The sequence below is a fragment of the Synchiropus splendidus genome, chromosome 6 (genome assembly GCF_027744825.2).
Source record: "Synchiropus splendidus isolate RoL2022-P1 chromosome 6, RoL_Sspl_1.0, whole genome shotgun sequence".
Taxonomy (NCBI): Eukaryota; Metazoa; Chordata; class Actinopteri; order Syngnathiformes; family Callionymidae; genus Synchiropus; species Synchiropus splendidus.
In genome coordinates, this window is record NC_071339.1 from 18,923,365 (window position 1) to 18,947,312 (window position 23,948).

Consider the following 23,948-nt stretch of genomic DNA (forward strand, 5'->3'; position numbering starts at 1 on the left):
CCAAACATATAGTGCCTTTGCTGAATATTGAAGCAGGGACTCTGTGGCGGTGTGTGTCAGGCTACTCTAGTCTCCAGTCTGAAGAGGCAGCAATGTGACGTCTACCCACGTCAAATATCTTCGTAGCAAGAGCTTGAACATACACATATTGCACCTTGCACCTATCAGTTAAAATAAAAAGGGACGAATGCACCTGAGCAGCAGCCCAGACAGGTAAACATGTCCTCCTTGACTTGGGTTTCATCAGCTCTATTCATCAGCTCTACAAGGATTCCCAGCAACAAGGCTGAATCAGCAGGTGATGGACGGGGCGGAGCCACTCTGGCGTTGCTTCTCCGCCTGACAAACTGCTGCATTGCATCTCTACCCCCAAAATTCCAAGGCTGAATGTAAGAGCCAAGGCTGCTGGAGGCGTTGCACATGAACACACCGCTGACTCCACGGGCCCTTCACAGACAAACAAATGGGGAGGTTTGACCTATTTGAGCATTCGTTGTCCTTTTGATGTGAGCGAAGCGCGCACCTGCGTGAGGACTAATTCATCTGCCAAATGTGCCTAAGTGCTTTATGCGTCCTCTGTGGGAAGGTTTGGGTTTAAAAAACACCCTGCAGCCCCACGGAGAACGAATTTGAAGTTGTTGGCGGATGATTTATGGCGCCAGTGTTGTTGTTTGCCTGGGGAAAAATGAATTGTGCACGCTACTTTGTATTTAGAGTTTCTTTTCACCTTCTGTCTGCACAACTAAGGCAGCAAACGTAGATGTTTTTGCCTCCTCGCCTCCCTCTTTCATCTGTGTGTCCCTGAACTACACAGTCATCAACACAATACAACTTTTGGAGAGGTACCACAAATATGATCTCCCGATGTCACATTGGTGTGCTTGAACACAACTATCGACATGACTGCAACTATCCCAGAGGAATTCCTAAATCTAATAATGAGCAAGCTTTCAACATTCCTTAGTTTTTTTTTCCATCTTCAGACGGATGCCTGTGTTCAGCTGGAGTGTGGACGGTTGGAGGGTCATGCTGCATGCATATCCCATTGTAAGTTCCAACCGTCTTACAGTTCATTACATATTGGTGTTATTTGTGCCACCACTATCAGTCCTAAAGTGCAGTGGCAGCTTGTCAATAGAAGTCGCAAATGCCACCAAGATTTCAGGAGGGAAAATGTAAATACATTTTTAAAGCATTTTTTAAAATAGTTGCAAATGCCACAGACTTTGTTAAATGTCAGAGAAAACGTTCCTATATTGCATATATTTCCTGGTCCATAAGAAACTGCATGCAAGCATGTGACCTGAGGCTGCTCTGGGATTGGTTGCTACTGTCATTTTTCAAGGTAGCCCTATCCAGGGGTAATTATAAATGATCTTATCCACTCCGATTGACTCCCTCGATTGTGAAGAAATGTAACGTTCCTCATCGAGAACCAAAGATGACAAACAAAATCTAATCACGCTAAAGCCATTCCAGCATTCACTAGACGTAAAAATAAACAGGACTGGACAAACAGAAGCTTTTGAAATGGGAGCGCACGGCTTCATAAAGACAGAAAAAGCACATGCGAGCAGATTTAGTGTGTACACATCAGCAAAAAATGCTTTGTCGTTTGTCTTAAATTTTGTGCTGTCAGTTATTAAAGGCCTTTTAATCCCCATGTTTACATAGGTTTGAATATTTTTTGCAGAATTTTTTTAGTCAGTCTTGAACCAGCTGTCACTCGCGGACACTCGCTGGTCTGAACGTGACATTTGGAACGCGAAGCATATTGTCCGGGAAATAATCATTAATTTCACCGCGCCAGATGAGCAGCCTTTCTCAGGTGTCGTTTTAAGAGGGAATCAACCGTGACTGAATGCGCTGCTGTTTTGTGTGTGTCAGATGCAGTTTTCTTTGACCACCTGAATCTGAAACCTTTGCAAACGTCCAGAGTGGGAACTTTCATGAAAGAGGTTGAGGACAGCTGCTTCCGCTGAGTGCCTCCCCTGTCTCTCGGAGCAGCCCTCATTTTTACAGTCTAAAGAGCGTCATGCTGGCAAAAATATTGAGCCTTGTCACATCAAACGGATGACATCACAGGAATTTTATTAAATTGAAAGCGCTCAAATTGCGCCGTTTTCAGTCTTCAGTCCTCCATAACCTTGACTCCAAGCCTCTCCAAAGTCCCACTGATCAGACACATTTGTGACCTTGTCCTTATCCCACTGAACCCCTCAGTCTCTTCATCTCTGTCTCTTCCAACTTATCTTTCAGCCCTGCTCCTCACCTGTTCCACCCTGCCAGCACTCTCTTCTTCCACTCTGACTGAGACTGAATACTTACTTACTTGTCTGATGAGAACATGTTGGACCACAAATGCAGCCTCTAAACGCGTGGGCAGGAGAAGTCATATCAGCAATGGCCTTTCAGTGCTGGAACAACAAACCCCTGGGTATGTGCTCATAATGTCACGTCTGATCATTGTATTTGTCCACTAGATTCAGCTGCCATGAATGCGTCTTCAAATTTCACGCCCACATGAGTTTCACAGATCAACGCTGCACAGATGTCGCTCATAACAATGTGTTGCCCGCAGTTACCTGTTTGTGCACCTTCGTAAGTTGCTCCAGGTTGTTTTCAAGAAAGGAGATCTTCTGTCTCTGGGTGATAAATCCCCCGCTATCATCCCGATGCGTTTGTGCACTCTGGTGGAAAAGACATTTTTTTTTAACAGGACAGGCTGCTGCAGAGTTGTGAGGCGCTCTCTTGCTGCAGTTAATTTATAATAGAAACGTACTTTTCTGACTCGGGTCGTGAGATCTTGAACAAAAAGCTTGCGGAGGTTGTGGAGGGTGTAAAGCTCTCGCGCCTGAGACACCAGGGAAAAGGAGTTGAAGTAATTAGACAGTACGACGGAGGGGGGCTAGTGATTCGGGAGGGTAAACAATGACTTACCACAGTTTCTTCCAGTCCCTTGAGATCCTGCTTCGACTGCTCGTGTCGCTCATGGAGGAATCTATCGACAAGCAGATGGTTGAGATGATGTTGCATAATGAATTTCACTTCATCAATCTCGGATTTTAGTTGGAATTATTCATGAATGAAAAAAAAGGATGAAGCGTCTGCCCATCTGAACGGTCGGATATCCATCTGCCGTCTGACGCAAGCGGCTGCAAAGGTCAGCCAGGCACAGTGCGATTAGCAGCTGGTTACTGGTTCGTTCAAAGAGGTCATCGTGGTGATGAAAAGTGAGGAAAAGTGAGGAAAAATGAGGGAAAGGAGCGCTTCCCTCACTCGCACGCTAATGAGAGCGAGAGTACACCTCAAGAAAGAGGGACATTGGGTATAAACAAAACAGTCACAGCTGCAAGTCGACAGAAGCAAGAACAAACGACAGAGATGAAAGAGACAGAGAGAGATGGCAACCCGGGGAGGCAGCTGACCCCTCCCTCGGGCCTCCATATGGTGAGGCTTTTGAGAGACGGACAGTAGAGTGCTCACGTCAGTTCCTCCAGCTGTCGGCTCTTGTCGTGCTCCTGTGTCCGCAGACATTCGAAGTCGCTGTGCAGTTGCTCCAGCTCCAGCTCCTGCCTCTGGTTACAGCTGCAAGAAATCATGGTCTCATTCCACAAGATATTCATTTATCTTTAACTATTTTTACTGTTCCCACATCCCTCAAGCAAATTTTCCAAAATTCGGATTTCTGATGTTCTTTTTCATTTTATATGTATCTTTATTTTGCTGCACTCATTCATGCGCCCAGCACATTTCATATTATCTCGCTGTTGTGTACAATTTGTTATGTAATATTTAGCAATGTAATGACAAAGTTGCCATTGTCGGGAAGTGAAATACCACCATTCGCTTTCTACAACAGCGTCTTTGGGCATGATGTCATGTGAGTGACACGCCAGTCACGTTTTCAACACGCGGCCAGCTCACGTGTCAAGCTGCCGGCCACACGGCATTAAATAACAGAGGCATGAGGAGAGATACACACGTTTAGAGCTGAAAATACAGCCACTACTCTGTATTAGTGTCTGCTATAGATGACAGTATTAACCCTGCAGGGTCCACCAACATGCAGAAATCACCAGTTAAAGAGAGCGATATAAAGTAGCCTCGCAAATGAGTTGAAAGTGTGTACTCAAAAAAACTATGTACCAGTTTTTTGAGACTTACTAAACTTTTGCATTGCAGTTAAAAAAAAAAGTTAAATAATAAAAATAATGGGGCATTCCCCACATTTTATTATATAAATGACATATCGCTTTGTTTTGTTTTTGTGCGTGGTTTTCGCTCCAATGGGTTAGAGTCAAAGCAAAACAATAACTGTACATTCATACAACTGAGATTGTGCTAAAAAAAATACCGCAAACAATGGAAAAACACTGGACCCCCAAGAACTCCTACTACATCAATATGCAAATTCATAAACAGTTGCTATTTATAGTCACAGAGACTAAAACGCACTGCACATGGAAGTGAGGACTGAAAAGGGAATAGATTTTATATTAAACATTCCACCTTTCGTATTGTTTATTTGCAATTTGTTTTGCTTTAAAAGTTTCAATGTTTTGCCTAAATTTTAACCATTCAACCCAACAACCTGATACTGTTGAATTACTGAGACAGGCCATGGAAGCCATCATCAATGGAAGTGATTAACCAGTATTCACACTCTGTGAAGGCAGGCCTCTGCAAGCTATTAATTTAGACCCAATATTATTTCCATAGGTTTATTTTATCTACGTAACTGAATATTTTCGCATGTCAACTGAAATATCAATATTCTCATGAACAGTCAAACGTTCTGGAAGTTGCTTGAGAAAGTCTCTACGAAGAGTAATGATGGTGGATGGCGATTCGAAGTCAGTTTCCTGTTCCATTCCCATCATTTCCTGAACATTTCATCAAAATTCATATGTTTTGGGGAAATTTTGCAAACAGGCTGACAGATTGCTAACTCTGTTAACTCAAAAAGAAGGTCATCATTTAGACCATTTTGCCGTCTTGTTCCCCAGTTCAGCTCTTCTGCATCTGGTTTCCTGAGAAGTCCATCCATCATTATCCAATAGCAAAGTCAGACAGAAAACAACCCAAAATCTGATTATCACATCCTCTGTGACTGCATCTCGGTTATTATCAGACATTTTCCTTGCAAGCGTAAATCTCCCCCTCTGTCCGTTTTCTGCATTCATGTCTTGCTGGCCGGCTGCACCCTCAAAAGGAGCAGCTACACCCGCTCGGATGGTGTTCAGATTTGCTCAAACATATCTGGACCTCAGCTTAAGCCTGGAAGATAAATACATGGATGAAAAAAGCAAAGCCCAGCAGGGTGAGAGTCTGTGCTTTGAGGCTGTGACAGCTGTCAGAGGAGGAAAAGTTGTGTGTGCAGCCATGTGTGGAACGTTACCCAGCGGTTTAAGAAAATGTGGATGAACAAAGGCTCCATTTACATGCCTCTAAGGTTTCACACAACTCATTTCCAACTTCTACCGCTTCCTCTAAAATAGCAGTTAACATCAGGGAGGGCGAGGAATTACAAGGAAGCACTGACTCGGTTAAGTTGTCGATGATCTTCTGCTGCTCATTGATCTTGTCTCGCAGACGACTGAGCTGTTTGCTGTGCGCCTCACGGTGCGACTCCATCTGCTGCTCCAGAAGCCTCTGAGGTACAAACAAGGGGAATTGAATAATGAGGGAAGAGAGAGAGAGAGAGACGGACAGAAAAGTATCATTGGTGAATAATGACGGCAGAGAGTTAGACACATCGCTGTGGAGAAGCCACATGAGGAGCTTACAAATGCACGCAGTGGATTGAGTCGTAGCGCGTCATTTAGTCGTGCAAAACACTCATGCATGCACAAACATGTGGACACGACGGAGCAGTGAATTTGGCCGCATACCCTGCATGTTTTTGAGCCTGCTTCATTGGCATTCAGTCCCAGATTAAAGCCACAAGCTCGATACCTCATATGAGCATGCTTGAGTCGTTTCTAGTAAGTTCATCGATTTATGAAAAGTTATGAAAATGGCTCTCAACTAGAGGGTGCACGACTGGTACTCAAGGTCAAATCCCGCACGTAACTTCATTTACATCACCTCGTGTCGTACGTCAACAAGATTCCAAAAAATATTCTCAGCAGCAAGTGAAAATATGTCACATCTCTGTGGTGATACATCGTTTCATGGAGAGGAGTTCATGGGAAGTGGTTTTAAAGACCGCCAGGCATGTGAAGGAGAAACGACGGTGTGGAGGAGGTAATGGAGAGTCAAGAGCATCTCCTCCTCCACCTCCTCCTCCTCCTCTACGACCAGCAGCTTCGACACTCATCACTCCATGGCTCAGTGCCGAACACTTGGACATGGAAGAAAAGAATATAAAACTGTGCATAGATAGAACGTGGATAGAAGATCATGAAGCTTTAAGCCTTTACTGGCGGAAGCCTTTACAATAGCCGACAGTAGCATCAGTCCAATATGGATGCAAAGCTGCAACTATGCATGCACAAAGAAGGAGTGAGACTGGTAGGTAGTGTTTGTGAAGTTACAAACATGAGCTGGAGAAGCATTTTATTTCCGTTTGAAGGCTGGTGGTCGGGTCGTTTCACATTTTTAAATGCAGGTCTTAACAAAAGACATTTTTCTGCAGAGTGGGAAGACCACGAGGCTGCTCAGCCCTACCACACTACTGAATAAACCGGAAAAACGGAATAATTGGAGTGGACGTTGGTTTCAGTAAATATGTCAAACAGTGCAAATCTCAGCTTGCTTCTCATGTCATTAGAGTTCTTACCATGTTCTAAAATTTAAGAATTCAGTTGGGATTTTAGTCTGTTCTCCTAGTATTACACAGTCAAGCTGAATTATGCCAAATATTTAAAATTTACCCTGAGAACGGAGACAAAATCACTCACTCTAAACAATTCAGCAGACGTCAAGCCAAAATAACTCTATGTCTCTTTATGTAAATAATATTGTCAGATTTTCTTATGAATTGTTGAATCTCTATTTATGTGATGACTATTCAGTTGATGCCGTTTAGGGTTCAAGAGATAAAGGAATTCCGTCTTAATCTCCTTCCATCCTTCAATATCAGGACCTTACAGCAGGACTACAGAAGAGCTGCCGGAGATCTTTCCACTCTTAGATTAGATACAGCGATCACCGTGCCTCAGGGGCTTCATCACTCTGTGGAGATGACCTCTCTCCTGGGGCTGCTGGATGAATCACTCTGTTGGTGTGATTCTAGATACACAAGGGCTCACACTACTGTGACTGGATTTTCTTTTGACCCATGCTGATGGGATCACATACATCTGCCAGGTTCTCACGTGTTTCCGCTCGATCAAGGCGTCGCCACAAAATCCAGCAGCTTATCAAACGAAGTCCAACCCACCAGTCACCAGTGAGTTCTTAAAAAAAGGAATTCGAGCCATCACTGAGGTCGGACCCTTTTAAGAGACAACTTTACAACCAATTTCCTTTTTCACTTGGCTAAAGGGATGATGTGGACAGAGAGCCATTACTAGGCACTCCATTCTCACTGAGAACTCATTTACCCCTGTGGGAAACTGGAGAGATGGGGATCACCAAGGCGCTCCCAGAGACACCGAGAGATATATATGCCTCATTTTCAGCGGGGGAAAACCTGAGTTTATTCCTGCAAAATTTGCTGTCTGAATAGGGAGGAACAGGCTCCATGTTTACGCTGCAGTTTGTTTGTTTATTTGTCTGTCAGTAACCTAATAACTGCTTAGGATTTTGACGGAATTGTGACCATAATCTCACCATCTCTGTATGAGTTTGAAAAGAAAAAAAACCCCACAGGAATCCAAGGAATTTTCCTCGTTTTTCTTTGCGACTGAATAATAGGCATCCGTTTAATCGAGTTTGTCTGAAACATGGACAGAGCTACTCAGCGACACGTTGCATGTTACGTTGTCCTTCGAAAAACAATCCAATAAGTCAGTCAATAGATCGATCATCGATGTACGCCGGCGCCACAACCGAAACCCCAAGTGACATTCATTCACGGTGCAATTACTGGAGAACGATCAGCGGAATCAGTGGACGTTACGGGAGGTGTTGTCGTGGTTACCTTAATCTCTGAGGATTCTTGCAGAGCTCTGCAGTTGTCACCCCCAACTACCTGCAACAGGGTTTCTGTAACACAGAAGCACTCATTTTAAATACACTTGGAAGACAGCGATGACAGGATCTCAAATGTGATGCTCATGAGAATCTCAATACTGTGCCTGTTCTATTTGCAAGACATGGCTTGTATCAAGAGGTCTAACAGCATCGACTTGGTGTGTGTCGCGTTTCTGAAAAGCATACGCTCACATTGGAAACATTCTCATGTAAGAATAATCCCAGAGACCCAAATGATGGGTCAGAGTGGCCCCAGAGATGGCAAGGCTGACTCTGCAGCGGAGTGACTCACGCCGAGGTCAGACAGACCACATGGAGCGGTCCATCAGTGGCAATGAAGCTATTGAGGCACAGTGAAAGGACTCGGTGTTGACTCGACCCGCCTGATGATGAAATTATGTCAGCGTGCCCAACATGACCCGGGACACTTTTTATTTATCTTCTGTGAGTCTTGTTTGGTCAAGGAAAGTGGAGGAAATTGATTCACCCTCCTTAAATCCACTGGTCAGCCACTGCCAGTCGAACGATAGCTTCCAGCCACTGCTGCTCAGATTGGAAATGACTCCCTCCGTCCTGTGAGCTTCAGTCGTCAGCTGTCAACACCACGACCTCTGACAAAATTCAAATGCACCAATAATCAGTGCTTGTGCTGCAGCCTGAAGCGCTTTTGGTTTACTCTTATTTTTCTTGACAGCAGACAAAGACCCTTTTGGCTCAGGCCATAACTCTCCACTGAAGGCAATAAAACTGCACTTTGGTACATTTACAGCTCATCGGAGCTGAAACGCACAGGCAGGTTTGATGTAAAAAACTCTTTGACTGTACAACAGTTGAAAAAAACACCAAGAATTGAGCTGACACACAGTCAAAATGCTGTCCCAGGAATCAAACCCACTCAAAGGGGGTGACCAAAAATGGGAAAAGTGCGGGCCCTACACCTGCATTTATGCGACTCATGCGACCGGACAAGAAACTTCGCTTGTCTATTTTTCTTCCCAAACAGGTACTAATAGTTAGTACGAAATTAAATTAAATTTTAATGTGTAACACTAATTTGAAAATAATTTATTATCCCTCAAAATAGATAAAGATCTCAATTTTTTAATTTATACAGTGGTACCTCGGTTTTTGAACATCTCGGAATTTGAACAAATCGGAGTTCGAACAAAAATTTCGAGATTTTTTTGTTTCGGATTTCGAACGAAAATCCAGAACTCGAACGCCCTCGAAAAAAAACAGAAGAAACATCAGGTGCGCGGACCGATCCGGTGACCCACGACGCGCTTTGTTTCTGTATGCAGACGTGTCCCGTTAGCTACATTTACTGTCTGTTTGTTCTTCATATTGAGGTGTAAAACCTTTCCTGTCTCCGCACTGGACCGTGGTAGAGTGTCACAGGGGAGGTGCTCGCTCTCCACACCTCCGAAGCTATTTTGCCAGCAGACAGATAAACAATAAAAATGAATTTATTTATTTTATTTAATTTATTTAAGAGACAATGCTGCAAGGAAAAACACAAGTATTAATATTAATCTAATTGATTTATTAATTTCGATTATTATTCTTAAATATTTGACACTACAAAAAACTAGAAGTGGAATTCAATGTAAAAAAATTAGAGAATTTGTGACTAATTAATCTCCATTAATCAATTGTACAAGAATATTTGCCACAAGAAGCCACATTTTTCAATTTGAATGAATTTGGTATATTACTGAATCAAATGATGGACCCATACAATAATATGTTTTATTTTGTAGAAGAATTTCAATGTTATAAGAATTTCAAGTACTTTCATAGTAGTGGAAACCCTGGCCATTGTGTAGTGAAAAACATTCCTGAACAAAAGCAAACAGAAGCTTTTGTTTGCTTTTGTTCAGGGATTCCTCCATGTTTGTTGTTGTTGTTATCATCCTAACTGTGACGTGTCTTGTGCATCAGTGTGATCAGTGGACCAGCAACTCCTGCACTTACAAAGGTTCCCTGTGACCTGGAGAGCAAACTGTTACATTAGATTAAATTAAATTAAATTATTATTATTAAATTATTTATTTATTTTTTTTACTAATTGTAATACCGTTGTAATTAATTAATCGTAATAAACTTGTGAAAGTCCCACCACTAGAAAAACAGATTTCAGCACCAAAGATGAGCAAACTCTTCATAGCCTGAAGTGCACAGAACATTTCTCTGCTTCCATCAATAATCCATCCATCAGTCTCCTGAGTCACTGATGATTGGGTGATGACATCACACTGCATAATGCAGAGCCCTTGAAACTGGTGCACTGAAAAACGCTCCTTGTGAAGGAAATATTATATATTAATCCTTGTTATTCCAATCAATGAATTGTCATTATTTAATAAAAATCAATCTGAAGTCCTGCAGCTTGTCCAAGCTTCAACGGGCAAAAACATGCTGGACCGGTTGCCAGGTCACAGACATGCACACATCTATTGTAAAAAAATGTTTTCTCTACAAAACAAACAAGAACATGATGTATGATAATCACATATGTTTCACTCGTGTTTTGAAGAGAGCAGTCCTGTGTTTGGCTGCAGGGTTGGAGGCCTCACATCTGAACCATCCTCCACCACACAGCTTTCAGGCGCATTAATTATTCAACAGCATGTAAAACATTGATGCAAATTTTCACATCAGCAGAGAAAAATGCTGCTGTTCTTCATGAGAATTTCAATTGTTTCTGTTTTCTTCACATCGATTTGCGCCTTGAGCTTCACATCTAGCTCCACTGATTATAAACTGATGATTCCACCATCCAGTCAATGACTGTTGGACCCCCACGGTTCTGTGTTTCACTCCCAGCACAACACAAGAGGCAGCAATATCAGAGTGCCTTTATGAAATATTAGTTTTCAACTCCTGATTCAGTGACTCATCATAAATACATGAAGCATGTTAGACACACTATGACAAGCAGTTTACCTTTCAAAGATTAATAAAAAAATCAGTTTACTTGAAGCTAGCTTCTGAGCTAATAAATATTTCAAAAGGGAAGAAACATTTTCAGCCAGTCTTTAATCACAGCGCGAAATGTTTACTGGCTTTATGAGGAGCAAAGAAGAACCACATGCTCCACTGTCTCTCCAGGATTAACACAAGCAGATTTGAGACATGACTTCTGTAAATGTTTCAAAATGCTTTTAGAGGTATTTACGTTTTAATGCACAACTAAATAAAACAACTGAAAACAAGACACTAAAAAGCTAAATCACATTCAAGACGGCGGAGGATGCCTCGATACCAAGTCCGATAGAGATGCCGATACGGCAGCCTTGAGGATCGATCCTGACCTGCTTTCTCCTACTTATCAGTCAAAAAGTTGTTTATAGCTGTGAACATCACACCACTGAAGCTGTGAGAAAAAAAACTTCGGCTAAACTAAGATGGAAAAAGCTGTAATTTCATGGTGTCTGTCACTGCCTGATCTGGTCCTTCTGCCTGATGTGGTCCGCAGGAAGTTCCGGTACTGGAACCGGTTGTTGGTAACACACATGTGCAAGTTCTACGAATTGTGTTTACTGGTAATATCGCGTAAAGATGTGATTTTTTATAAATAATTCTTTAAATAGTCCATATTTTACATTGAAATCTGGAAATTATAGGCTTTTACGCGCATGCATAAGTACGCAGAATTCACTGTGTACGCACACACGTTCGTAGCATAATGACATCATCATGTTGTCACAATCTAGATTTACAAATTGTATGTTAGTATCCAATATCATATTTTTTTTAATCCAGCAGTAGTGAATCAATAATCAATTCAAGCTCATCCAATACATTTGACCTGCGCAATGTATTGCTTATTGCTTCCGATACATTATCATTATTGTATAGGAAACATTTCTCCTTACATTTGTTTCACATAGATTCAACAGGAGCAGGAGTGAGTGCTTCTGCGCCTGAAAGAGGTTTATGTCTACCGTGGTGTGGTGCTTGAGTTTGTTTATGTTGTTGGATTTTTAAAAAATACAATATCAGATTAAAAAAAAAATTTACGCATGCGCTTACCAGTAAACGTCAGTTGGTAAAACATGTACATTTCCGGATCCGGCACCGTAATTTCCGGCGGACCACATCAGGCAGTGACCGAAAATGAATGCCGCTAAAAATAACTCCCATAATGCACTGCAACAGGGGAGACTCCTACCAGCTGCCTTGATGTCAGCCACACGGAGCGAAAATCCAACATTACATTGTGTTGCATTAACATGAGGACCTAAAGTGTGAGCACAGAAACCCACGAATTGGACCACAGTGCTGAGGTTGGATGAAGCTTGCCAACACTGAAGCTACGAGGAAGACAAAGCTCGTGGTCTTAATTCTCGCACTGATGTATGCAGGAGCAAACCTTTGTCACAAAATGAAGACAAAACTGTAGCAAAGCTTCCAGAGACAATTCCAAATTCCAACTGTCCCGTCAAGCGAGGTTTGGTTTGCCTCATTAGAAAGAGTTTCCACCTGTGGTTGCTTCAGTTGAGGTTAATAGGAGTCTAGTCACACAGCACATCTGTCACTCAGACACAGGTGAGGGAAACGATCGAGATGCAGTTTCAGCAGCCCCTGCTCGCCTTGACCTGATTCGACTCTAGTCTCCTTTGTTATTTGCTTATCTGTCTTTTGAGTGAGGAAGCGTCTGCCGGAGTGGCATTTTTGGAATTCTAATGAGAGTCTGTGCTACCTTGAGCTTGGAGTTTGGCCAGCTCCTCAGTCAGCGAGTCGCATCTGTCCTCAAGCTGCCTCTTCTTCAGCTCCACCTTCTGTGTGTAGTCAGACAGGGAGCGGATCTTCACCTCATGCTGGGAATCCAAACAGAAGACACGTTCATTACTGAGGAGGGAAGCATTGCACCCGAGCAGGGGACAGAAACCTTCGCAGTCTGTGTTTAGACAGAGGGAGGGAAACTCTGGGCGTGAACATGCTTTACAGTCTCAGTCTTTTCAGCGTGCGGCTGTTCATCACTTTAGTTTAGGAGGGAGGCCAGAGGAGTCATCGTTTATCTCAAGTATGCCGTGAACAGCCCGGAGATCAAAAGTTACTTATGGAGGCAAGACATAGTTTGCTCTTCAAAAGCCTGCGTGAAGAGTGATGATCCCACACTTCACCTGTGAAATGAGGAGATGACAGGAAGACATCTCTCTGCCTGTCTCCTCCATCTTGCGGTGACACTCCATCTGCAGGTTCTCCAGGTGGCGACAGCGCTTCACCACGGACTTCACCTCCGACTTGATCTTGCTGATGTAGAGACGAGCCACGGAAAACTCCTCCTCCATCGCACCACTGACCTCCACCGGCTGCAGACGAACGAGGAGTGAAGTGGAGGAGACGTTTTAAACAGAGCGAGAAGGAGCTTCCTGAATTAACAGACGTGTCAGGCAACACTTGGATCAGGTGTCCTTACTTAAAGTGCACTTTCAAGGCCTTATGGAGAACATGTTGCTGAGCACAGTCAATAATGAACTGGCAGGACACAACAGTTCCAATTGAATTGTTGAGGTTTCACCCATTCGTCCTTTTTTTTTCACTCCAACTCTATACTACATTGTAAAACTCACTCACTTGTCCCCACCTTGCTGTTTGCATTCACTTACTTTGACAAAGTGGACATACGCTCAACAATACATTCTTTCCCAGGCTAAAATACGAACCCACTTTTTCACTCCATCACCCTCCCATGTAATCATTTCACCCCCTGGTGTCGCTTTGACTTCACTGTTTCACAGGACTCCCATATCCACTTTAGCGTTCATTCATTCACAGCTTTACACAAACAATAACACTGTTCCCTTGCTCAACAGACTTACATTATCACATGCAGAAATCTATCTCATAGTGAAATATTCACTCACTTTCTTTCAAACAAATTTCATTCTCACTTGTTCATCGCTCACGCTTCATTCACTCGCTCACTAAAGTATGAACAAACATAAACACTCTAGGTGCTACTCACTGCTACACAAATTCACTGCTTAAGTTCCTACTGACTGTCAGACACATAAATAAACAAACCCACAGGGAGACTACTTACATCTTCAACCACCACCCCATTCATTCATTCATTCATTCAATACTACTTCAATACATACTGCTTCACAACCATTATTCACACTCACTCATTCATTTATTAACCCATTCAAATGCGTTCGGACACACTAACCCATTCACTTCCACCTGGCCTTGTTCAGTAGTTAGCACTCACCCGTTCATCATCTTCAGCCGCTGATTTAGCTCTAAATTCATTAATCCGGTCTCACTTGCACAACTCATTCATTTTAATTACTTTAATTTATTCTGTTACCTCCTGATAAACTGATCAGCACCTCCGAACGCGCACACTCATCCACCCACTCATCCCTTCTTTCTCTTTCAGGAGCCTGATCATCGGCACTTTAACCAGCGCAGCTGCGTGACATTTATGGAAGGAGTCACCGTAAAGAAAATAGAAGCAGAAATGTTCACTCGGGTCAGAATGTCAGGTCACCATGTGAATCAACGTGTGAAACATTGTCCACCTCAGCACAGCAGTTGTGTGTGTTGAGAGCTTGTCAATGGCTCTCAAGGCTACGTTGGGTTTTTAGCATCACAATCCTCCTCCCTGCATCTGATATTGCCAGCTGGTCCTGACTGCCCTCTGAGGCATATATCTAGAGCTCCATCTGTCAGGAGGACCCACCAGACAGATTAACCTCCGTCGTACAGAACCCCCGGTCCTCCGGAGCTCTGAGGAGGACGGAGACTCTTTGTTGGGGGTCAAACAAGGGTCGACCACGTGTGCAGTTGAAGGTGTGAATCCGTACCGGCAGAGACGTTAATGAGGCTCACCAGGGACACGCTTTTATATAGCGACCTGTTTCTGTGCCCAGAGGACCCGACGCCGTGCTCAGCACAGTCACTTCCTCTATATTAGTCAACAAGCTCTTTTTTTACCTGTGGAACACAGCAGTCCTCACACTGACTGCGTCCGCTCACTGACACTGAACTGGACTGCATGTTTTCAGTGGTGCCATGTAGCTCCGGCCCTCACCAGTTTGATGTCCCGGCTCCCCAGGATGCTGCTGAACTCGCTGAGGTCCCTCATCAGACCGCTGAGAATCTCAGCCACTCGCTTCCTCTGGTGGCTGCTCACTTCTTGGATGCGAGAGAGCTCTGCCTCTAAAGTCAGGAGGTGAGACTGCGGGGACACCAGATTCAATATGATGAGTGGTGGTGAAGATGAAGGAGATAAAACACAGGAAGGATTAATACGCTGTAAAGCCTGCAGGAGGAAATAGAAGGGTAATATGTTATGCTACCCTTTTAACTAGTCCAAGTAGCTATAAATATTTAATGGTCACTAAATTGCAAGTCGATGAGCTACTGAGACTGTGGGAGAAGCCACTGCTGCAGGTTTTAGGGGACGAACGACGGAGCATGACATCAAATGTAAACTAGCAAACAGGCCTCAACAAAATCGCTCAGTTCCATCCAGTAGTATTGTTGCTCTACTTTTGTTTTTTGTTTTTTTTCAAAATAATTCCATACCTTAGATATTTATGAGATTACATGGACAGCAGGTGACAGTAGCATTGCGGAACTTGCTTGCACAATACACACATGAGAAAGAGATGCCTGAGCTCACCACCACCAGAGTCAAAACAAGACAAGATTTATCATTCGGTGAATTATTAAATTACATTACATTTAAATGTCTCACGTCTTTGTCACTGTTTTTTTTACGTTCACATTTTCTGCCTTGTTCACTTCCAAAACTAGCATTTTTTTTCTTCTTTTTAATAAATGTATATTCATCAACGTTATTTGTTCGAAGGGAAATGTTTCTTTTCAAAAATAAGGAGCTGATGTTAACAAACGTGTCTCTGTAAATACTAAATATAATATTCATAAATATTAATGGTTATCTCTTTTTTTTTTCAAATGTAAAAGGGAAAAAAAAGCTGGCATTGGGTGATTACAATTTATGCATCACTGTTATATGTAGTTGGTGCAAGTGTTTCCTCCATTATGTGCTGTACGTTACATGACAAAGTTCCAATGAGTATTTCTTTTTACCAAGCTTCATTTTAAAATTGTATTTAGACTTGGATCAATGTAATCTGACCTTCTTTGATAGAATCACGCAATCCTGAGTTCTACTTTGGTGTAACATAATCCTAGTTCACTGTACATGCAGGAAACCTTCCAATATGTGTTAAGGCTACATTTTTAAAAGCATCACTTGTAACTTCAGTGAAATTTGTGTCTTCACAGTAAGCAAAATGGAAGAAACTCTCCTCACAAAAGCACTGAACAAAAACCAACCTAAAGAAGCCGCTATGGCTTCGATAAGCTACAACCAACATTTGTCCTCACCTCTTGCTTTTAGACACTCTTTAAAACACTTAGACAACAACCTCCTTGCACCATTGGCTGCTAGAGGATATAAGGAAGCAACGTTGGACAGCTGATATACAACAGCTTTTGGCTTAGACGCACTAGTTTTTGTCGACAAAAACATGAGCAAACCTGTTAGTTTATACACACCAGCACACAATAGTCAGCATCTTTTGCCTCAAAGGGGCGGAAAAGCTTCTGAGCATCTGCTTTACTGCGATAGATACGTATATTTTCTGCAACATCGAGCATGTTTGGTTCAGAGAAAATGTAAATGAATGTACTTTTCATGCATTAATGAAGCCTTGCATAAAGAAACGGCATCACTATTTAGGATGTTTTGAAAGTAAATGCGAACATTGTGTGTGCATAATTGGACGGACAGTTCCTTTTAGAACAGCTGGCTACACACACACATATACACACACACACACACACACATATATATATATATATATATATATATATATATATATATATATATATATATATATATATATATATATATATATATATATATATATATATATATATATATAAAGAATATGTTTTATTCAGTAACATGTATTTATTTATTTTATATACAGGGGTTGGACTTTTTTTTTTTTTCCAAAACTTTTTTTCGTTCATCTTGAATAATGTCGAAATTATCCGAATCAATGTACTACAAAGAAAGGATAGAAAGAAACCATTTTTTTTGGTTTCTTTATGCGATTTTTGTTCTGTCATGAATCTCCTCAGTAGTTTGTGGCATTTAATAACCAACTAGACACATTCTGGATAGTAAATTTCCTGGATCATTTCTGTCTGAACATCTCCCATCTTCTCCAAAGATATATTGCTTTTGACCCCGGGTTCCATATTTGCATTTCAGAGATGAGCTTTTACATTTATCACTGTCTGGATCCATTATGGGACATAAATTAAGCATCTGCAAATTGCTGCAATAAATAACCCGTCAGTCAGACAAAAGCCTCATTAGGCACTCAACAAGAGCAATCCTCCATATTCTCCCTTCCTGGATTAACTTTAACCCTGGAGTGACTCACCAGGTCACTTCTCGTGTCAGAACATGTGCAAATAATTCACTGCTACCACACGTGAATAATAGAAAGCAAGCGCAGGTCCGTGCTGGAAGGTGTTATGAATGAGAGACGCTACAAAGGCTGTGAGTGATGAATGGAGCTAGTCATAATGAGACGGACTAAAATGGACAGACCAGGGGAAAAGAGTGTTTGAAAGAGCAGATGAATGGCAGTGATGCTGAGTGATGGGTCGGCCTCTTGAGGGTAAAGTGCACAGAGGTGAGGATGATGATGAATGAGCGCTATCTTAACACATTACAACTCTTCTTCACTTCCAACACACTAAAGATGTAAGGAGGACATAAGTGTTGTTATAGATGGCAAAAAAAACTTCCATTTATTTGTCATAAACCTACTCATGCAATCATAAAACAGAACAGAAAATATCAGTGTGTTCCTGAACATGTCTAAAAGTAAAGGCTTAGTTTGCCTCACGGAAGATGAATAGCTCCGAGATCAGCACATCTGTAGATAAACTGGGACAAACTTAATCACATTAAATGTCGACACTGGCATCTCGCATTTCTGCAAAGCACGCGGAACGTTTTGGGTTTTCTTTGAAGCTTTTTCCTTTGTCTCTCGTCTTACAGTGAATCGCTTTATGAAATGTATGTTTTTGAACGCCGCTGATAGAAGTCGAAGAAAAGGAAGGGAACAAATCTAATGTGGTGCGACTCAGGAAAGGCTGCTCTATGGTTGTGCATAAAGACATTATATTTGTGTATTTCTTTTGGTTTAAAAAAAATGTAGGCTAAATGTAGAGTCGATTCTAGTGACTAAAAGATTATAAACACCTCTGACTCATTCATATGCTGCGGCTACCAATGATAATGAGAGAGACCACCTGGCTGCTCACTCCAACCAAGAATATTCATTAAGGACTGGAAGAAAAAAACGAAAAATAAATAAATAAAGTCCAGAATTGAATGTCTGTAGAATGTGAGCAGTCTTTCTCAGGGTGTAGTGATGGCAGATGTGGGGCGCATGTCACCTCGGAGCATATTTCAGGCAAATTGATGCAGTTAAAGTCTTTTCTGTTACAGACAAAAACAACTTTAATTAACTTATTCTTCATTGTAAGTTGATCTATAATACATTCTTCTTTCTTTTCTTCAATGTTTACAACGATACAATGTTATTCAGAGGTGTACTAAAGATCATTTCATGTGACACGATACATGGAGGCGGCGAGGAGTTGGGGGGCGCCAAACGTTTGCTCCTTCCTGGGGGGGAGGCGCAACAGAAAATAACTGAGAAGCACTGATGAAGGAAAAATGTTTTAACCTTAAATAAATTACTTATTCATACGTCTATTCACAGTGTATTAGCCAGTAATGAATCATTACAAAGAGCTGTCAAGTGTCTTGTTTAGAGCGACTGGATTTTACCTTGGAATAGTCACTGAAAGTTCACTATAGACGACATCATAATTACCAAGTATTAACCATAAATAAACGAGAAGTATGAGTTTATTAATACTTAATTTGTGTTCCCCAATTTAAACATATGATGACAAAATGCTAATTTTGTTGTCAGTGTCATAAGCATTTTTTTAATAATAAAAAGGTATGATTCATAATTTGACTGTTTATATAAGTTCAACCTAATTTATTATATTTTTATTAATTATGTAACATTTGTCTTATGATTACGCACTCAATTATGAATAATACATCCAGTTTCCAATCATATTAATAATACAAATATGTCATAATCATAAGTGCTGCGGGGCATAATGAGACTTGAGTGGGGAGAGTGCTTTTATTTTTGCAGAGTGAAATATGAAATTATTTTGTGGAATCCACCCAAAATGCTACGAACAGAAGCAGAATGAGCAGAAGACATTTTTCTGCCGAGGCCACTGTACTAACCAGTCGACCCTAACCACACGGATCGCCTTATGTTTCTGAGGTGTATTGGTTGTAAGTGAATTACTCTCACGGTCCTTTTTCTACAGTTCTATTTTTAGACACAATACCCAGAGTTATCACTTATTCATGGAATCCAGACTCAAAGGGGAACTCACCATTTTCTTTGCCAGCTCTTCGGCCAACAGCTTATTCTGCATGCTCTTCTCCTCCAGCTCCAGGCTCTTCTGGTCGTAGTTGACCGCCAGTTCCTCCAGCGCCTGCAGAACCTCCTTCACCTCTGTCTTGGCACAATCGTTCTCCGCCTGCAGGGCTGTTAGCTCCGACTGAACTCGCTCACCGTCGCCTCTGGACGACGCTAGAAGCTGACAGATTCAAATATTATTGTTTCAACCAGACATATGATTCCTCTCATACACTGAGTACACAAAATGGACCATAGTGTGTATCTAAAGTGGGCAAAGACGCATAAAATATTCAAACAAACACCCCTGTGTGTCATTCAGCTGAAGAGACACCATTAGCAGCAGCTTTCTCGGTGCAGATGGTCTCTGTGTGTTTGCTCAATGGCTCATAGCTTCGACTCAGCCACATGGATGTATTTAATCACTGTAAACAAGCCGAGGCTGGGTAGTTACATCTTGTCATCCAAACGCACAGCTGCCTCATGTTGAGATATGGCTGGACCCAATTTAGTTTGCTCTGCTTGCAGAACATGAATCACATGCTCAGGTTCAGTTCAGGCCCACACCTGGTTCAGCAGGGAATGTTTTGTCACTCCCATTTGTTTTTTATGTTTAAGAGAGATCTCTACTTGGATTAAAAAATATATATATATATAGACAAAGATTTTATTATAGCACCAAAAAATGATCGAGTGACGTCACTTGATTTAAATAAAAATATTTATTTTTCCTTAACATAGAACTAATATTAACTGTCTCTGTAATTTATAAAATGATAGATATTATATTAACAAACAGTGATTGCTTATGTCAAATAATGTACACTTATAGTATATATTAAAATAATACAACATGACATTTTTTTTACATTTTTTGAAAATATAGGAAGGGAGGCATTTCCTTTTAATTCAAATATCCATTCAGTTTATGATGGACTTAAGATAGAAAATATTATAAATATTAAATTAATAAATTATTAATTATGTAAAACCATGGGGAAACATAATTCTAACATGAATTATTAACTATAAAAATTGTGAAACCATTTTTTATTTTTTCTTCTTTTGTGAATATTACTTTTAAACTCTTCAGTTTAAATAAAAATTGATAATTAATCATGATGTCATTGATTTTTGTGATTGATTTTTGGCTGCCAAAATGCATCTTTTTTATACAGCTAAATACATAATAATAGTATAATAATAATGTATATATAATAATAACGCATACATGATTATCGCAATAGCATGCGTGATTTAAACTTTACATTTTTTTCAAAATGTAGATTTGTTTCAATTCAAACATTCATTAAGGTTTTCATTAAACAGAATTTAAACACAACTTTTGCTTCAATCAATACAGTCTTATGCTGCTAATTCCTGATTTGTGAATTTTAATTCAAACTCTTCAGTTTAAAAAATAGCTTTTATTTATCCTGTTTTAGCATTGTAAATTGTTATGATGCCAATATTGTCTGTGATTTATTTTCATCTTTTTGTAAATAGTTCATCAGGTGAACAAAAAAAATGACTTCCTTTCTCCGAAAAAGCAGTCCACGTTTTACACACACACACGCGCGCACACCCCACACACACACCCATATTGTCAAAACAAATGGACACTCCAGCAGCAAAAAGAGCTTTTGCTTCATATCTTGAAACCTGAAATGTGATGTTTCCTTCTTTTCATCTCAGGTGCTGCTTTACAAACTACTTGGCCTTGCATTGTCTTTAAGAGTGTCCTTGCTGGTGCTTCAATCTGCCGCGGTACATTTACCAGAACTGATGAAAGGATGTTGGAGTGAAGCGTTTTACCTCCTCCTGATTGAGCATCTGCTCCTTCAGTTTCTCCACCATCTGGCTCTGGTGGTTGATCTCATCATCCTTCAGCGGGAAAAAAGGAAATGGTTAATACTTCACATTCACCTTTATGTGGCGTCTTCATGCGCACGATTTAATGCGTTCCAAACACCAAGGAATGTCAGAGCGTCACTTTATTCCAAGCAGTAGGAAGGCGTGAAAGGAAGGTATAAGAAGGTGACGATTTCAGATTATTTTCAAACAAATCACAAAGGTGGATGCTGAATTAAAGGACAGGTTAGCAGGAGAAGCATTTGGGGAGTAGCGGGTAGTGGAAATTAATTTATTCATGTTTAAACAGTGATTCATAGCTGAACTATTAAACCAGGAAATCACTTAAGCTCCATCTGTGTGTGGCAGGAGCGACCTTCATGTTACAGCAATAATGGCTCCTAATGGCCCCAGGAAAGTTAAATATCATCAACGTCCATTATCACCTTGAAGAAAATCCTCCAGGAGTGGAAGGAGAGTAGGTGGTGGTGGACGACCTTGGACAATCTACTGCTACAGCTATCAAACAGGCTATTGGTCAGATAACTCTGAGCAATGACCTCAGCAATTCTTTGCTAAATATTTCTCCACACGCATTTTCACAACTGAAACCAAAGAGTTATGACTCAAACCACATGTTTTATGGGCTACATTTTCAGTGAATACATCTTTAAGGTTTTTTTTTCAATGCCAACCACAAGGCCAAGAAGTGGAATACACCCTGGACAGGCAAGGCACAGACAACCACTCAGATACTTTACACACAGATACTTTACAGACTAGGTCCTCGATAGGCAGCCGACTGGCCACTTTCACGCCAAAAATCATCATCAAACATCATCTGGAAGAGGAGCACCAGAGCATTGCACTGCACTGCAGAACCAGGACAGTCCAGACATAGAGCAGACCTGCAGGTGTTGCCCCACCTCACAGTTCAGGAGTTATATGGGATTCTCAACACAATAGCTCCTGAACGGTTGGTGCGATTAATAAAATTCAAATTTCCATGTCATTCAGACGGTGTTTCATTTCTGTGTTTTTCTTCTGGCTCATTGGCCCAGCTCCCACCAAGATTAGCTTCAGACCTCCAGCCACTGCCTTATGAAAACATCCCTCTTCGGATGGTGACGCTTGCACCTCATCTCTGTAGATTCACCCATTGACTGCACTGAATGCTTATGAGATTAAGGCTGTGTGGCCTAATGGATAAGGTGTCTGACTTCGGATCAGAAGATTGAGGGTTCGAGTCCCTTCACAGTCATTGTTTATTCCAGTAAAGACAACAATTTTAGTTGAAAAAGTAAATTTTTAATCTAAAGAAATTCCTGGTAGTAGAAAACCCTTTGCACTGATTTACCACATGCATGTTGGTGGTAAAACATTGCTATATTCATGCAGTGCCAGCTATGAGTTTACTGAGAAGGAGAGAGACAGAGAGTGATGTTGCAACACTGTTTGCAGCACAGCCTGTTTATGATTTCAGAACATTCCCCGGAAAGTATTTCATTTCAGTTAAGACGGCAAACTTGTGGTGTTGGTACACATTTATCTAGCGTGAATCTCACTAATACCTATGCTGCAGCTACCACTGATCACGAGAGAGACCACCTGGCTGCTCCCTCCAACTAAGAATATTCACTAACATCTGGCAGAAAAACTGAATAAAAGTCCAGATGTGAATCTCTGTAGAACAGTCTAGTGAAGGCCGTCTCAAATAGTGGGGGGGGGGGAGTGATTCCAGGGGTGGCGCAGGTGACCTCAGGACATACTTTTTGCCGTACTAGAATTAAGTGTAATTGCACATCCACATGATTTTCTTTTTTTATTTCAGGCAAATTGAGGCACTTTAAGTACAATGTTATGCAGAGGTGTACTCATCATAATTTTACAGGCAAATTATACCATTTACAGAGGCAGCGGAGAGTTGGGGGGGGGCGCGAAACGTTTACTTCTTCCAGATGGGGGGGGCGCAACAGAAAATAATTTAGAAGCACTACTCTGGAGTGACCATCTCACTTTCCTTATTCGTGTCATTTTAGAGTTCTTACTATGGCATTAAGTTCAATAGTATTGACAGTCAAAAACTCAGCAGTGTTGAGTAACCAACACGTTTTGAAAATGTACACACATAAACAATGACATGTTCCAACATCACTGATAGAAGAAAACGAACAGCGAAAATCTGCAAAAAGAAGAATGGACTGGAAACTTTGCATTCGTTCTCCCCGGAACAGGCAAAAACTGCTCTGAGTTGTGGTATTTTCCCTGACCAGCTTTAGTGAATAGCCCTTTGACACAGTGAAAACAAATGTGTGGACCTTTCCGATTGGTATTTCAGTTCCCCTGATTCAAAGTTATTCTCCATATATTTGTGGACTGTCCAGAGGAAACCCACTCAAACACAGCAGGAACCAACAAACCCCA

The 23,948-nt window shown here is 41.3% G+C and overlaps 1 protein-coding gene and 1 non-coding gene across 5 annotated transcripts in view; one reads left to right on the forward strand and one right to left on the reverse strand.

Annotated features, from left to right (window-relative positions):
• kif5ab (kinesin family member 5A, b) overlaps positions 1-23,948 on the reverse strand; it is a 104,184-nt gene that overhangs the window by 19,895 nt on the left and 60,341 nt on the right. For all 4 annotated transcript variants that reach the window (XR_008414781.1, XM_053867126.1, XM_053867125.1 and 1 more), the window contains 11 exons: positions 21,489-21,557; positions 19,648-19,854; positions 15,191-15,337; positions 13,272-13,460; positions 12,848-12,965; positions 8,090-8,154; positions 5,546-5,655; positions 3,487-3,588; positions 2,941-3,001; positions 2,783-2,854; positions 2,586-2,690 (listed from right to left, as the gene is read on the reverse strand). Coding sequence is in view for 3 of the 4 variants with exons in the window: in XM_053867126.1 (XP_053723101.1) it covers positions 2,586-2,690; positions 2,783-2,854; positions 2,941-3,001; positions 3,487-3,588; positions 5,546-5,655; positions 8,090-8,154; positions 12,848-12,965; positions 13,272-13,460; positions 15,191-15,337; positions 19,648-19,854; positions 21,489-21,557 (1,245 nt within the window). In the remaining variant the exon portion in view is untranslated. The remainder of the gene's footprint in view (positions 1-2,585; positions 2,691-2,782; positions 2,855-2,940; positions 3,002-3,486; positions 3,589-5,545; positions 5,656-8,089; positions 8,155-12,847; positions 12,966-13,271; positions 13,461-15,190; positions 15,338-19,647; positions 19,855-21,488; positions 21,558-23,948) is intronic.
• On the forward strand, positions 22,713-22,785 carry trnar-ucg (transfer RNA arginine (anticodon UCG)). Its single transcript has one exon. It is a non-coding gene; the product is annotated as a tRNA-Arg (tRNA).